The 18,200-nt window shown below is 32.4% G+C and overlaps 2 protein-coding genes and 1 long non-coding RNA gene across 4 annotated transcripts in view; 1 reads left to right on the plus strand and 2 right to left on the minus strand.

The window, feature by feature from the left end:
• Positions 1 to 316, minus strand: part of LOC127715171 (zinc finger protein GLIS2-like) — a 78,738-nt gene extending 78,422 nt beyond the window's left edge. Inside the window, exon 1 of one of the 2 annotated variants that reach the window (XM_052221209.1) lies at positions 240 to 316. The gene's annotated coding sequence lies outside the window, so the exon portion shown is untranslated. Of the gene's footprint in view, positions 1 to 215 lie in introns of both variants that reach the window. The other variant, XM_052221208.1, reaches the window with a different exon arrangement.
• Positions 1 to 18,200, minus strand: part of LOC127715199 (uncharacterized) — a 507,760-nt gene that overhangs the window by 307,739 nt on the left and 181,821 nt on the right. The window lies entirely within an intron of this gene.
• On the plus strand, positions 4,858 to 17,169 carry LOC127715180 (transcription factor AP-4-like). The gene is made up of 5 exons (XM_052221219.1): positions 4,858 to 5,114; positions 8,028 to 8,178; positions 11,581 to 11,728; positions 14,291 to 14,487; positions 15,260 to 17,169. Exons 1-5 carry the CDS (start codon positions 5,026 to 5,028, stop codon positions 15,650 to 15,652), a joined length of 978 nt encoding a protein of 325 aa, XP_052077179.1. The 5' UTR covers positions 4,858 to 5,025; the 3' UTR covers positions 15,653 to 17,169.

Here is an 18,200-nt window from a genome sequence, read left to right on the forward strand (position 1 = left end):
GGATACGAACATGTGAGCTGTTTTAAAAGGGCTCCCAAATATAAAAACACTGCCCTCCGAAATTATATATCCCAAAATAAAGGGTTCTACTTTAAATGCGTTTTTCCTAGTTTTGATCATATATAATAGCATAATGAAAATTTATATATGATCGTGTTGTCATTTCAGAGGTAAAAAGAAACTTTTAATCTCTTGTCATGAAGTTTTTATCATACCTTTTTACTTAAATATGAACCTACATGCTTTAACCCCTTGCAAGCCAAAATAATACTTTCAACTGGTCCTTCAAACAAATATAAAGTCGGAACCCAGTCGTACATGACGTAAAATTTGCAAGGGGAATAACAAATCTTCTTTCGTTACAAATCCTTTTTTTTCAAGAGTTATCTTTCTTTCAATATAATTATTACAGTGTCATTATTGGAAATCATTGTTTTACTGAATTGATCAGATATTATAATACATCTATATTATATGTCTCTGAATTTGGCAAACTAGAATCTCAGGTAAATATGAAACAAGAATCATGCTTTAGTTCCTTATAAAGGATAAAAGTTTTCCTGAAATTTTTTTGTGTACCTTTATTTACTATGAAACTTCATTCCTTTACTTATTCTACACACTAGATTCTTATGTACCATTGTACTAACTTAAATCTGGGACATAAAAGTCCCAGCTTAAATATGAATACAGATTTATTCTCTAAGCAAAATATCCGAAAAATCTTATAAAATTAATTTGCCTAAGATTTGTGTGTGTAACTTGATACAGGAGCTTCTAAGGAAGAATAAAAAGTACATAGCATTACTCTTTTAAAAACAATAATAACAAAAATAACGAACTCCAAGGAAAATTCAAAACGGAAAGTCCCTTATCAAATGGCAAAATTAAAAGCTCAAACACATCAAACGAATGGAAAACAACTGTCATATTCTTGACTTGGTATAGGCATTTCCTTATGTAGATGATTAAACCTGGTTTTATAGCTAGCTAAACCTCTCACTTGTATGTAATGAACTCAAAATTTTATAAAGGCATTTGAAAAAACCTGGATGGTATACCTGCTGCAGATTTTTATTATTATTTTTCATTTTTTTTGTCACGTATCATGAGCCACTGCATGTATGGTGACGCTAATTAACTTTTTGGATTTGACTATTTGAAACATTATTTTCTTTGAACATTGAAGATTTACCGATAGTGGTCATTTCACTAAGGTTTCATAAGTTTGTCAATTTGCACTTTGTGCAGTGGATAGTTCACAATGGAAATAGACCACACTATATACTCCTAGAAATAGTTGCGGAATATATTCAAATCATATATCTGAATTTTATCAAAACTTCTGAGATAGTATAGAGAATGGAAACAACCCGACTAAATAGCAGAAAACAGCTCAAGGCCACCAATGGGTCTTCAACGCAGCGAGAAAATCCCACACCCGGAGGCTGGCTTCAGCTGGCCCCTTAACAATACTATATATATATATATATATATATATATATATACTAGTTCGGCGAAATGGACGCCACACTAAACTCCGAAGATGTCAGTCTTTGTTAGATGTATTGATGAATAAATGGGTGGTTCGATTGATGGCTGTTTTTAAATGTCCACTTGAAAATTAAATGCATATCCTAGACGAGAACATGTCAGTACGATATGAATATGAGCCCTGTTTTGTACTATAGACACGCAGAGTTTGAATTTTAACATGCTAGTTCACAAGGTAACGGTAAAAAATGTCATCCTAACCGGACACATTATCAGTCTGTCTCAGAACAGATCAGTCTTTGCTCTTACTCCTTAATGCGGCATGCCTAGCGAAGAAGCACCAACTACAAATATAAAATAAAGAGATGTGATATTATTCGTAATGAGACAACTATATCCACCAAAGTTCAAAGGAAGTGGATGTAAGAAGTTATATGCAACTGTATGGCCTGCAACAATGGGAAAAACCCATACCGTATAGTCGGCTATAAAAGGCCCCGACGTGGAAAATATGAAACAAATCAATTTAGAAAACTAACGGCCTAATTTATAACAAAACAATTTACGAAAAACAAATATGACGGACATGAACCAACGACAACCACTGAACTACAGGCTAGGCACATAAAGAATGTGCGGGGTTAAACATGTTTGTGAGCGCTCAACCATCCCCTTACCCTGGGACAGTGGTGTTGCAGCACAACATAAGAACAAACTATAAAAATCAGTGGAAAAGGTCTTAACTCATTAGATCGATACAATGCAGAAAAAACATCTAACAAAAACACAGACCGGACGTGGCAGGGTATCTACACATCCCTCACAACAAAAAAGACACAAAGTATAGATCTGAGAGTACTCGCAGTTACTGAAAGCTAGTTCAAAGCCAATAACAACTAATAAAAAAAAGCATGTATCTTAGACTAAAATATCAATCAGTATACACATCCAACATACAATGGATTTAGTGTAAAGACGTCATTAACAGTCAGTGAAAAACATGACCTTGTGCAATGCCAAATTATAGGTATCGACCGATTGTAAGTTCCTATGGTAAATTTCGGCAGTATATTTATAGAATTTTTGATTATTTAAGTTGCCCACAAGGACTCGGTTAGCAGATTAAAATTTTGTAAATCAATGTTTTTCAATTATTTTTTTTTCCGTTTTTCCCGTGTATTTGTATAAGATTATTAACGTTCTTTAATATTTGGAATATAAAATATCAAAATGGCTTGATTTTTTTTATAAATCTGGTCGTTAGTTTTTTTCGTTTGAATTGTTTCCATTTTTCATGTCGGGGCCTTTTATTCTGAGCCGACTATACGGTATGAGTTTTTTTCTCAATTTTGAAGGCCGTATGGTGGCCTATAATTGCTTATATCCACTTCATTTGAATTCTGGTGGATAATTGTCTATATCACATCCTCTTTATTATGTTTATATTGCATGATATGCTATATCATATATATAAGGTTATGGCATGCACTCATGTCGCCCTACTCTGGGACTATTACACTAACTATTAGAATCATAGTCCAGTCCTAAACCACCTGGACTCATTATTCCGACTCCGAACTCAGCCAGTCTTTGCTTGAGTTATTTATAATGCCGTGTGCTTAGCAGAGAAGCAGCAAATACCTTTTTTTGTTTGGCCCGGCACCCACGACCTCCCGTACTTAAGGCAATCACGTTACCTTTAGACATCCGCTGATAAACAATTTGAACACGGTAACTGATTAATGTGTAGATTAACGAAATTTTGTGTGGAGCTTATACATCATGTTATAGTTATTTATAATTAAATTAAACGTCAAATATGTCGTGAAAGTTCATACGCTTATATATAATGGTTAGTGTATATATTCCGACCCCTCCCCTTATGGAGCTACATTGTGGTTAATCCAGACTTTTCAAGTTACCTGTTCCATTCAAAACTTTGTTTAGTTTGAGGGCCCGCGACCCCTCGCTTTTCAAAATCCTGGATCCGCCGATCTGCTCCCCACCAAAAATAAAAAACCGCAGGTGCTGATTCAGGCGGGGTGCACCCGTTTCCCTAAATAAGAAATAGATAGGCAATCAAGGTTAAATTACAGTCAATTTTGTTTTAAAATAAGGTCCTCTAATTCCTTAATCCGTATTCTCGACTCTCTCCCCCCCCCCCCCCCCCCCCCCCCGGAACATTAAGTCCTGGCTCCACGCATGATAACTGTTGCTATATGAGGGTCGTAATGGGGGTACCTTCATGACGAATAACGGTAAAAATTCTTGAAAAATGACGTTAACGGTAATTTTTGGCGAATGACGATAAGTTGTACACTTTCTTTTAGGCGATAAAAAAATCGACTGATTTTGACGAATCACGTTAAAAAAATTTCACAATTAACGGTAACGATAATTATTTGAGACCTCTGACAAATCACGATAAGAATATTTTGATGAATCACGGTAAAATTTTAACCAATTTGACGCTAACGGTAGCCGAAAATGACCATTTGACGCCTGACGGTAAAGGGCATTCCTACCCTCCTATATATCAGCTTCCAAGACAGCAAAATCATCGGTAGGTCAAGTTGACATTTATTCACGGTAGGTTGCTATATTCCAAATAGTGCCCGAATACAATTATTAAGTTGATTATAGAATAATTAAGCATGTTAAAGCTATCAGTTCGTTCTTGGATTTATATTATCATAGTTTGTTTTATTTGACAAGTCAATCCTGTGCACTCGACATGGATCGGCATGCTTAACATGATCTAACATTTGTAACGCATTTAGAAATGCTAACATTTGAAACTGACAAAATATATAAATAAATTTCTGGTAAGAGATCAGCAGATCTTATCAAACTTTTACTCTCAGCTGATGACATTTAAATACAGTAACAACGAATAAGGTAATGTCATAGAGCTGTCTGCATTCCAGACATAATAGCCTCATAGCTGTCATGGCGGAAAATTTATTGGTTTTATAGAACAATCAGTGAGTTTTGTCTTTTCAATGTGATATCATAAGATTCCTTGCAACAAAATCAATATGATCTGTCAGTAACAATATGCTTTTAACTACAAGTTTTGGTGTGATATTGCAAAACATGTTTTAATATTTCTAATTCTCCCAACTGTCATTTTGGAACACTGCCAAACAGCTGTTGATTTGTTTCGCGCGTCTTGCCAACCATACAGTGAATGGGCTTGGGAATTTTATATTCTTCCGCGTCTAAAAATAATTCACCATGTTTTATGAAATATTTTCGAAGTTTAAGCTTAACAAATGTGCGCCTTATTCCCAAATTATTCCAAACTTGAAATTGATTACAAATTTTATAAAATCTTGGTAGTAACGTAACGAGTAGTAAAATTGCTGTCTGTCGCCTCGCACCTTGAATCGACCTACAGCTGTTTCCCGCCAATTATTACTCATTCTTCTTCAACGAAGGCGACCCGAGCGTGAACTGTCGGTGTACTATCACTAATAATTCAAGTTTAACCTATATTTACATTTGGATTTTTATAAAAAGTGGAATATTATGTCAGTTTATTCAAGGAATAGTGAAAGAAGGAGAGTTTTACCGGAATATTGCAACGAAGACAAGGAATATTCCCAATGTTATGGAAGGTGAGTTGTACGCACGCTTGCTAAATATAAACATTGGCGTAGACATGAGTAACCAGAGCTTGTTTTGTAAATTTCTCTTTTATTATTTGGACTTAATATTCAAACATACTGCCATAAGATGGCAAATATAATATAGTTTCGAAATGCATACCATATTTTGATTGTTTATTGTTTGTTTTATTGATTTTGATGAAAATACATCTTTGTCTACGACCGGCAGGTCACATGGCTTGTTTAGAAAACAAAGGGCACGTAACTCGTGTTACATAGCGTTACGTGTATCAATGTTGATTATAAAACTGCTTTAAGCAGTTGATAACATCTTTGTTGAAGTTATTTATGTAAATGACTATGATATTGTTTGACATAAGTTAATTTTCTACTTTTGATATTTTAATTTTATGAGATATTTTGCTTTCCATATGGTGTCGGTTGATTGTCTCATTCATGTCTGGAAATCAGCTGATAAACGAAAACTTTGTAACTTGTGATAATCGTTAATGGAAAATTAATCACAGGACTTATGAGCAGTACACTTGCATTTATCAGGAAGACATACATACAAGTTATTCATAGAAATATCAGATTTATCAATGTTTATATTATTTTGTGAAAAAAAAATTGAGGTTTTACAATACTGACATATACAATGTATGTTTGAATTTAATAATGAGCAGAAAGACATACTTAAAACTTATTCATATTAATCTAAGATTTATCAATTTAATTATCTTGTAAAAAAAGTTGAGGTTTTACAATACTGCTCATTGTACATGTATGTTATGAATTAAACGATTTTACTGTTGAAATCATTTTTCAATTCAAAAATTCTAAAATTATACAAATAACATTTTATTAGAACAAATTGGCGAAAGGTGTAAAGGTGTATACATGTACATTGTCCATGTTTTATGCTGATAAAAAAGTTACAATTTGGAAATATATGACGGAATAAAAAACAAAACAAATCCAACAGCATTGTGCCATATAATGCCAGTTATTAAGCCTTTCTGACTCTGCATCTGAATACATTTGTAGGTATGTTGCAAGGCCAGTATATTTATTTATTACTAGAAAATACCTGTGAAATATACTTAGGTTCATAATTTGAATATAAATATATAGTTAAGTTTTGGTGTAAGGCGATATTAAGATACTTTTTGAGTTTTTGCTGAGCAGACCATAATACTTGCAGACAAAGCGGAAATGATGACGGCACGTTCATTTTTGCTAATTTACCCAAAAATATTTCGCAACATGCTCCGATCTGCAGAACAATTTTTTTTGCCCCCCTCCCCTAACAATAAATCCTGGATCCGCACCCGATGTCTGGTGTTTCTGTGCTCAGAACCACCCCTATATAGGAGTGGGTCACATTCTAGCCGCACTTCAGTACCCATTTTTAACTGAAAACTGAAATGTTCCCCCCACCCTTTTCGTGTTGAATATTGAGGCGGTTTCCCGGAAAGAAAAGCTCTTGACGTGTAAAAATCTGTTGCTAAATTGCTGAGAGCGTCAAGGGAATGTGTATCACAAAGTGTTTCAGTGTAAGGTCAATATTTACCGTATCTGCAACGAAATAAAATTTAATTTTGCCAGGCAGATGTGCAATGACGGAACGTAAATTTCAGAGCCGAACGTCGTGATGGTTGGTCGATCCGAACTGGCTTTTTTCCTATTTGAACCCCCAAATACCCCCAAAAAAAGATCTTGAAATGAACACATAATAAACTATGCTGGTCATTACCCCTTTGTGGTATAAAACAATATTCGTGGATTTTATGTGAAAGAAGAAAAGGCGACACCCAATTTAAACTCTATTCATTTAGTAATATAGATTTAACTGATTTAACATTAGAGGAAGTACACATTATATTAAAGTCATCTCAACAAGTTTAATTTCCCATATTTTATTCATATGATTACATATTGTTCCATATTTAGTCCACTGAAACACTTTCTTATTACACAAAAGCGTTGAACAACAGGAAAGACCATGTTATAAATGTAGGAAAAAGAAAGACCACAGTTACTTTACAATAATGTTAAACAATCTGTTTTGTTAAAATTGTGTCAAGTACACAACTTTCTATTTCTATGCAGCAAGGCAGCAGCTATAAGTATAGAAAATGAAATGATAAAAGTGAAGCCTTTATATATTAAAAGTATTTCTATAATGTACATACAGGTATATAAATAGAAAGACCTGATAAAGTTTTATTGATAATTCTGCATGTTAAATATTAATAAAAGTACAAATGTAGAGCAAACTTGGAAAGTAGGTTTATGAACTCATTAGACTGGTATGGTTTTCAAGTGCAAATTGTGTGTTTCTTGAACTGCCTACAGCAGGTTTGCTTGAGACATGTCAAGGAGAGGTCTTTTCTAACATATGAGAGTTGCTTCTTTATGCTATGATGTCAAAACGATGAGATGAAAATTTTCACTAAGGTTGTACAAATGTACATATTGTAGATCTTGACACATATATTTTTTTGTATTTAAAGTAGGGCTAGCTGCTAGTTTGCAATATACATTGTACATGTAGGATATTCTTTGAAAATAATGGTTATGACATTATGAACAATGTATACATTTACATGTACATGTATGTTCAATGCATGAATGAAAGAAATAGTTTAATATATAGTATTGTTAAATTGTATGTATAAATTAGACATAAATTATAACCTCAAAGGTTGACTATGGTAAAGAAATTCTGTGTTCTTGCAGTAAAACTTCTGATACATTGGGGCGACTGTTTGGCTGTGCAGGATGTATAAGATCACAGTGGTGTCCAGTCTTCATTGATAGACAGCTATCCATGTCATGTTTGCAGTTAGTACACTAATCTTGTACATTTTGTACTTACATTTGTACATGTATTTTAATTTTGTAAATTTTGTTTTACAGTCAGGACGGTCATGGTCATTTAGAGAGTGAAAAGAAAGTACGTAGAGAAATAGCTAACAGTAATGAAAGGAGACGAATGCAGAGTATAAATGCTGGATTTCAGTCCCTGAAAACACTCATACCACACAGCGATGGAGAAAAACTCAGCAAGGTAATGAATATTAAATTTTGTTTTTGTTTCGATGTGCTAAGATCACAAAATTTGTCACCAACACACAAACTCAGATTACGAAAGAAAATCAAAATTAAATTAAATTTTTTCATTTCTTAATTTACATCGAGATGTTGTTAAATGAAATTGGATACCCTGCATTAATCATGCTTTTCAGTAACATATGATCAAATTACTGAAAGACCCTCCTCCTAAATTATTGAAAACTATCATTCTGCATTGACAGTAATATCTCTGTGTAAATTAGATACACCCTTATGGGTTAACACCCATCGGCAAGGTGTATCTAATACATAAAGTGATTAAAAATAAATATTCCTGTAATTTTATAAATGGGATCTGTAGATTCATCAAACATTTACACTGAATGTGTACATGTATATATATAGATACAGTTTGTATGTCGATTTAAAAGGTCACATGTATTGATAAACAAAAAATTCAATTGTCAATAGAAAATTTATAGAGTAAAAAAAGTTGGGCGGAAAAAATTGGAGTCGATTATCAACATTTTATATAACAACCCTTGATCATTGACTTGTTTAGATTTTGTTCAATATCAGCTGATCATTTTTATAGTATGAGAAATGAATTTCTGTTGGCAGCTCGCCAAAATACTGCATCTGTTGCCAGTGGTAAACCTTGATCGGTGCACAACAATCAGTCCGTTCTGCAGATCAATTCGTCTGCTTAAGTTATTGGCTAGTCTATAGAATAAAACCAATTATTGATCCCACTGAATTTCTTTGCATTGCTTTGCACAATTTGTATTGTAAGAGGGTTTCAGTTGTTTGACCTGGAATTAAATCTCATTGATTAGATTTTAAGTGGGTCAGATCATGATCATGTGACTTCAGTGATTATTGACACTCCCTGAATTCCTAAGGTAAAAGGTACAAATATATGTATGACTATGTAGGTAAATTTATCTGTGGTCAGCAGATATACGGAGAAGTTTATATTTATACTTTTCAATTCATTCGTAAGTGCAAATCAGTAATGTTGATAAAGCTTATCTGAGAAGTGAATTGGTGTAATGTTAAGAGTCTCTTTATTTTGGTTTTTTAACTAGTATGAATTAACGGGATAATTATATAAATATTAAACAGCTGTTTTTAAGAAAATTTAGGTCACATTCCCAGGGAGTGTTCAGGTAGCTCAAAATAATTGACATTTTTGTGGTGTTATAACACACACAGAAACCACCCATGCATGTAGGACAGGCAATACACATTAATCAGTTATCTCTCTGTTGTCATATGCAGGTACATTTTTGTACAGCATTTGCATAATTTCCTTTTACCCCCTACATAGTTATGTGTTTTATGGTAATTAAAAAGGGATTCAAAAGGTGACAAATTTTTTTTTACTACAAATGTACATAAAAAAAAACTCAATTAAATTAACAAATTTTGTATTTGCATAATTTTTTCTTAAGTCTGTTTCAAAGTTATTTTAAATGGAAATAAAATATATGCCATGAAATTATAGATGGCAAATTAGTGTATTTTAAATTAAAAAAGAAACTGAAGCATCATGTACATAATTTTGTTTTACCTTTTTGCAAAAGTTATGCATAATTACAGTAAATAAATGATAATGAAAAAAATAGGAAATGAAAACATGGCAGCTATTTTATGTAAATAAATAAAATTATCTAAATACAAATTTGAAATGATCAATTTCAAGGATACTAATTACTTGATTTTAATGATACATTTACATGTGAACATGCTAAAAAAAGAAAGATGCCACATGTGTTTACTCCAAACAAAAATTAAACATGCAGAGTACATGTTGTAACATGATCTCTGTACATTTATTTACATGCAATGTAAACAAACATGACCTGAAGTGACCAGACATTTCAGTGACCCCTGACAGGTTATGATAATATCTGGTTTCAGGTGAAACAAAAATCTATCATTTAATCATCTGACAGCTGGTCTTGCTCAGTAAATTATCTTGTTAAATTAACTTGTCAATTGCAATCATAGTCAATCAGGAAAGATAATTTAAGAAATTTAAGTCTTTGATGTAGATGGCAAAATTACATTTAGATACATTGTACATAAATCTAACATTGTATATTAAAGTATAGTGTATATTCATGAAATGTATACATGTACATATATGTATGGTTCATTTGTTAACTTTTAACTTTTTGCCGTAGCAGAGGGGGCATTAAGTTTTACCCTTGTCCGTCTGTACGTCCGTACGTCCCAAAATTGGTTTCCTTTCTCTCACTTTAGTTTGCCTCAACCAAATATTAAACAGTTGTGAAACTTATACACTATGCTTATTACCACAAAACACAGATCAAGTTTGAATTTTGGTGTTGTCACTTTTACCATTCTAGAGTTATGCCCCTTTACAAATGGAAAAAAATGCTGAATTTTTTTTTCTGTTCTCTTAACTTTAGTTTGCTTAAACCAAATGTTATGAAACTTATACACCATGCTCATTACCACAAAACACAGATCCAGTTTGATTTTTGGTGGTGTCACTTTTACCGTTCTAGAGTTATGCCCTTTACACAAGGAAAAATTGCTGAATTTTTTGTTTCCATTCTCTTAACTTTAGTTTGCCTCAACCAAATGTTATGAAACTTACACACAATGCTTAATACAACAAAACACAGATCAAGTTTGAATTTTGGTGGTGTCACTTTTTACTGTTCTAGAGTAATGCCCCTTTACAAATGGAAAAATTGCTAAAATATTCGTTTCTGTTCTCTAACTTTAGTTTGCCTCAGCTAAATGTTATGAAACTTATGAACAATGCTAATTACCAAAAAACACAGATAAGTTTGAATTTTGTTGGTGTCACTTTTACCATTCTAGAGTTATGCCCCTTTATAACGTTATATGCAAGCGGGGCATCATTCCCCATTTATTTATCCATACGTTTACAAATGTACAAACATGTATGAGTTTAACAGAAAAACCAAAAGAAAATGAGGCATTCCATTTTAAAACACCCCCAAATAATGAAAATTAAAGGAGAATGTGTCCATGGGACACAGATGATGCCCCCGCTTGCACATAATGTTATAAAGGGGCATAACTCGAGAATGATAAAAGTGATGCCACCCAAATTTGAACTTGATCTGTGTTTTGTTGTAATAACCATTGTATATATCAATTTTATAATAGTTGGTTGAGGCAACTAAAGTTAGTGAACAGAAATCAATGTTGGTATGTACTGACGGACAAGGGTAACAATTAATGACCCTCTCCGGTGAAGATGGGGGCATAAAAAGAAAGCTGTATCATATTTTTGGCAGATTTGTAGATTTATCAGTAAAATTGGTGCATAAAATATATTTAAACATACATGTACATGGAAGCATATTGACACATTAAGTTTCTGTTTTTTTAGGCTGCTATTCTTCAGCATACTGCCGACTTCATTCAGAATCTGAAAAGAGAGAAGGATAGACTAGAATCCGAAAATTCTCAACTCCAGAAAATGTTGACTGGTGGGTATCATGGCTCTCCACCTCGGAAACGCTGGAAGAGGGATACAGGTAATGAAATAGACTGCTGCAGAATTTGCAATTAACGTAACATTTAATAATTATATTTCTGAAAATTCCTAAAACATCCAGTGAAATTTTACCAACTGACAGAAACATTATTGTAATTGTCTACTGAACTAACTGCCCAGTGAACCATCATGTATCTTTGCAACCTCAGGGCCTAGGTGGCAGAGTGGTCTAAGTAGTTCATCTACTGTATGTTTATCACAAGCCTCACTACTGACAGAGCTCCAGATAAGAATTCACAAATTGGGGTTTTTACCCACCATTTTTGTATGTAATTGGGTGATAAAGTTTTTAAATTGCATTATCAATTCCAATTCACCCCTCAAGCAAATATCAAATTGGGTTTTTCACCACCAAGCTCCTTAATGTATTGGGTTTTTTCATCAACACAATATTGAATGTTTAGGCATGTTATAATCACATTATATCAACCCCATGCAGATATGTTTTTCCATCTTAAATGTGTTTCTTTCTTTGTATATATGCTAGCTGTTTTATTTGGTTTATTCACTGACGAGCAATTGTACGTTTAATTTGTGTCTGATTTTAAACGTTCTGCCAGTTTTGTATTTTCTCACAACTTATATAAACTGCAGCTGGTGTCACTAGTTGGACAGTTACTAATTACCTTTCTAGATCCCATATGATCACCCTACAGTTTAGTTGGGGTAGGCGTGGCTAAGTGTTTAGATTTTTATGTAATATATGTGAAATTTAGGTGCTGTAAGAAAGTTTTGCCAGTCCTTTCACCTATTTGCCAGATCTACTTTTTAATAAAAATAATAAGTAGTTCCCAGATTTAAGATATACCCCAAAACCTTGACCAGGTTTATAGGTTTAATGACGGAGACCACATTCAACTTAAATTGACAGAGTTAAATTTACAAATAATTCTGCAACATCAAATAAATAAATGACAATGTTAAACTGCACTTGCCAATAAGACAACTATCATAAGCATACAGAACAATAAGACCAAAACAAAGAAAGTGTCAAGATGCATTGACGTAAAAAACGGATATGTGTATTCACTCATCAACTAAAATGAAAAAAAATAATATATAAACTAAAATTATACTTGAATGTTTTTGTTTAATATAATTTACATAAATCTGGGTTAAGTTGTCCCAGCTGATTAGAACTTTTGGTTTCTGATGCTTTCCAACTACATATATCATGTCATAATTGATTTGGCCTTTCACTTTTTCCAACTGATTTCGTTCTTGACAAAACCCCGTGTTTATCGTTCTAGCAATGTTCTCGTTAAGGTACGCAAACAGGTCTTGTTATCATCATAATAACTTTCCCTAAAGTATCAAAAAGAAGCTGAAAACATGCTTCTATTCAATATTTTTATCGGATATTTACTTTCATTTTAATTCATTGTATGTTTTAATAAATCCCGAAAAAAAAATATGACAATAAGACAAACGCTAATTGGATAAACGCAGAGAAGATCGAAATGTTTTCATAAACGTGTACCTTTTGAGCAACGGAAAATTCCAACAGGGACCAATTTCGGCTACTTGATGCAAGGCTCTATTTTTAGAACGAAAGGACATTTCCAATTATAAATATTATAAAAATAGATTTATGCGACGACTGTAATCAGATAAGGGTAAATAACGCAAACAATAGCGAATAAAAGCGTTAAGAACTCATGGTTTTGGCATATAATTGGGTTTTCCTTTGAATTAATTGGGTTATTGAACCCTGCAATGGGCAATTGCATTGGGTTTTTAATTATTTGTATTGTGTGATCACGCAAATACGCAGCTTATCTGGAGCTCTGTACTGAGCATGAGTTTGAACCTCGCAAGTGGCAGGTGCGTTCCACTCCAATCTTTATTGACTATGAAAGTCAGTTTTCTAGCTTGAGGTTGTTTTTCTCTAGGCACTAAGACTTCCTCAACCAAAAAAAATGACTGCCATGATAAAGCCAATAGAGCTGAAAGTAGGGTTGAACATCAATTATCGATCCCTAGACCGTGTCAAGGTCATTAAAGTTGTAGATCAATCTTTCAAATCTCTGCATTCATGTTGGTATGAGTAGCTCAAGCTCTAATGTAAAATGTAGCTGACAAGAAAAATGACTTAACACTTAATCTTCTTCCTTATAAACAAGTACAATATTTACATTGTAACTGCACACTTGAATGACAAGGAAATGCTTATTAACAAGAGTGTGTGGTTAAAACATCTTCATTTTAAATACTAATATAGATGACACTTGGATTAAAAAAAAATAGTTGAGGATGTTTTTACAATGTAATATACTGAGCTACAATTGTACATTGAACATATTTTGCATTGCACACAAATTGTTTTCCAACTCTGAATTGACCAAATAAATAGGGAATTATTGCATATTCACTTTGAGAAAAAATTATGCATATAAATTACGCTATCAAAATTTAAAATAGAAGTTATTTTTCACAAAACTTATCATATATATGCAATAATAAAAATAACAAAAAAATTCTGAATTTACAGTAATTCCTTCAATTTTATTACAGAATTACATCACAGACATTTATTTTTCAGAATCATCAGATGAAGGCATCACAGCCGACTATGACGAGTTGTCTATTGATGATGTCCGACGGGAAATGGTGGCCATGAAGTGTCAGCTTGAAAGGGAAAGACGGCTCCGTATAGAATTAGAGAAACATTCATACCCAAGCAACATCAGAGAGCTGGCCAATCAAGTGCAGATAGTTCAAATGCAGACTGACGATGTGGTAGGTACATTGTATATCGCATTATCCGATTTTTTAAATTTTTATTTATAATGGGGCTACCATCCTATTAATGTTGCAATCCCCATTAGTATTTTTAAGACTAGTTCATGAAAAACTCCTACAGAAAATCACAGATTAACTAAGAAGATGACTAAGATTTTGAAATTAAGAGGCAGTACCTTTTACTTTTACCCTCCTATATATGCTACTGATAAGTACCACCTGAATTCAGGATTACTTATTCATGGAATATATTGAAAGTACCAGTCAACATTAAGATAATGAAACCCCGAGGCAAATATCCTATGACCTGTTTCTGGATAGGTTATAGATTGTTTATTGACAGAGTCAACAGATAATCACTATTGATAGGCAATTGTTATTAGAGCATTGTTATGGCTAGTTCTATGTTTATTTATCAGAAACATAGTCAATTTGGCAGTTACATTAGCAGAATATATTAGCTTAACCTTTCTGCACTTAGATACATGTATTGTGAGGTAATCAGCGGTTGCTAATAAAATCTGGCATATTGGTATGAAAACAGTGGGTGGTATAGGAAACCTACATGTACATGCAGCGGAAATTTTAAGTAATTCTGACTGCTGTTCAACATTATTAATTTCGGATGGTTCTGTAGCCCTGTATTGTTGATTTTGGTCTAGAGGTAGATGCAGATAGACATAGCTTTTTTTTAAAAAGCCTGATATTTCAGCAAGATATAATTATTTAAGGCATTTTTTATGCAGGTCATGTTTTTGTTTTTTTCCAGGTATATGTTGACAGCACAGCTGATGTTAAAACGGAGATAGAGATGAAAACAGAAGAGGACAAACCAGTCATTATTGTAAAAGACCATGATTCTCAGGAATCCGTGTCGAGTAGAAACATTGCTACGATCGTAGAAGCTATTCGTCATCTGGAAGGTGATCGGCTAGGCTTTGAAGATCATCGAAATGAACATTCCATTCCCCACAGCGAGGAGGATGAAAAAGAGAGTAGTATTACAAGTGACCAAGAGGACATGGTGAATTCGGATAGTGATTCACCGATGTCTTACCGACCCCAACAGCATATAGACATAAAATACCACACAGAAGTTTTACATTCGCCCCATTTAGAACATTATGTATATCGTCCCGGTGTTATAGTTCAGAAATCCTAGGATCACATCATCCTCATTGTTTTCATTTGTAAATATTCCATTGCGATTCATTTTCATTTCTGTTGCTAACTGCCATTTTTTGTACATTTTTTAATCATATAAAAGGAAGTTTTGCTCAAATTACACTATATAAATTTGATTCAACATTTTTTCTTGTGGTACCAAACAACTGGATCATCTAAACAACTGTAAATATTTAGAACGTTGAAAGATGCTTGTTTTATACTTGTCTGATCATAAAGTTAAAAGTATTACAGAATTGCAGAAAAGATAAACAATTTTTAAAGATATGATGTATTGGTCTGACTAATTTAATACAAAATATATATATTAATCTTTAGCAGTTATAAACATAAAAAGAAATACCCATGCTTCATGTAAAATAAACTGATTTGAAACGTGGAAAATTTGATGGATCAATTTTACAGGTGTACGTACATAAATGTCTTGTGTTTTTTTCTTTTTAAATGCTTGTGATCGATTTAGTACTATTTTCACTCATAGCTTTAATTATCATCACTGACATTTCATTACATTTCTTTGTTAAATTCTTTGCAACATTTGTTTTTGATGTGAACAATGAAAGGAAGAAAAAATATGTTAAAAATGACTAGGTACCAGAAAATGGTCTGACATCAATTTATGGAAATATTGTTTTGAGTGTAAAAAGAAATATTCATCTCTTTTGAATTAAAATGTTGTGAAAATTATTCAAGGTCAAATTAGAATTTGAAAATAGTGTTTATACTAGTTTAATAATGTACAGTTGCAAAACACTAATGGTTATTTTTCAAGATAATTATTTTTGTTTCACTTTGAAATATTAATTCAGTTCAAAAATTAAAACAAGATATGCACTGTTGTACATTGCAGGGCTACTTTAAGTTTCAGCAGTCGTGCAATAATACATGTAAATGCTTCTTTAGTCACCTCCATCAAATTAAATACATTCCAGTATCATTTTTTTCATTGGTAAATATGCAAATTATTTGTTTATTAGTGGAAAATGTTGACAATGAATTATGGGCTACATGTACTTCAGAAGATGTTTGAAATATAGGGTTGTTTTAGGTCCCTAGAACCGAAAAGAAATTTTCAAATGGAAATTGAAAAAAACTTTTTTTCTGTATTGTAACTATTGTTTCTAAAACTGGTTTTGGCTTTCTAAGAGAATTTTAACTTTTTATTTCTAAATTGTCAAGATTTTAATTGGTCATTTAACAGAGAAAATTTGATATTTAAGATACAATCGTATGAGTAATTCTCTACTTTTTCCAGGAAAAGCCCAAAATAAAAAGATGTACTTCTAAAACTATGTACATGTCAACTTGACTTAACTTGTTAGTGCAGTGTTAAATATTAAGGTGTGCTTCTTGTAAATTGTAATTTGCAGTGTTTTTGGAAATCCCCTTTATTTTGATTGTTACTATTTATAGTTGTAAACAAATCCTTTACCTGTATGCACTTTATAAAATAGAGAAATTTTATACTCTAAGGTTTAGATTCTGACATCTGATTTCATATGATAAAAATAATTTTGCAAGTGTAAAAAAGTAACATTTGGTGTCAAATTTTCATTAAGAAAACAGGCTTAAATAATATAAGTAAACTGCATAATAGTGTACTAAAAATTGTTTGAAAGGTAAATGCCCATTAATTCCAAGGACATACGTAATATATATCTCCCAGGAAGCTGATTTGAAACATCCATTGATCATGTGAACATGCAACGAAATTGATTGAAAAATATCAAACAAAACTCGTAAATGTCACAGGTGTTTTTTTTCCATGAGAACAGCTGATCGTGAATATTCTAACAACACTGGGTTAAAATCCTGTCTTCATTTTAAATTCATTGATATTTTATCAGTGTTCAGCAGAGCATGTAATTCAAGTGATGTGTTTCGACCAGAAGTATTTTTTAAAGTTTCACCCAATTGGACATGATTGTCAAATTGATTCATTTTTTGCATGAATTCATAGTTGTCTCTCCGGGGTCTGTTTCCTCAAAGAAGCTTCAAAATTCGAAATTTCTCCCCGTGTTAGGTAAAAAAGATTCTGTGAGTAAACTAAAGCTACATACTTAAATTATGGGATTCGATCTTGGAAGATTTTTTTAATTCTGATAAATAATCATCTGTTTCTAAAATCTACTGTCTGTCAAACTCAACCTTAGAAACATTTCTTAAATTGTTTCTGTTATACATGTTAAAAAAGATGTTATACTTTGTGTTCCTATATTATATCTGTTTTTTATTAGTGTTTGTGTGATAAATTTCTGTTTTGAATATATGAGAGAATTGTTGATTTCGGTTTGAAATGTACATTTGTTTGATTGTATTGATTTCATTATATTATTTCATATACTTCTCATTTTGTACATATATCTGTTTATTTATTAATGATTCATTTATCAGTTGTTATGATTTTCTTTTTTCAGAAAATTACTTTGTTTATTTGTGTATAATTTGTATAAATTGTAATTATAAAAAAAATGCATTACACCTTGAATATGCGTCCATATTTTTTTTGGTTACATTGTCAATGG

This window comes from Mytilus californianus, unplaced genomic scaffold (genome assembly GCF_021869535.1).
Source record: "Mytilus californianus isolate M0D057914Y unplaced genomic scaffold, xbMytCali1.0.p SCAF_9, whole genome shotgun sequence".
Lineage (NCBI taxonomy): Eukaryota > Metazoa > Mollusca > Bivalvia > Mytilida > Mytilidae > Mytilus > Mytilus californianus.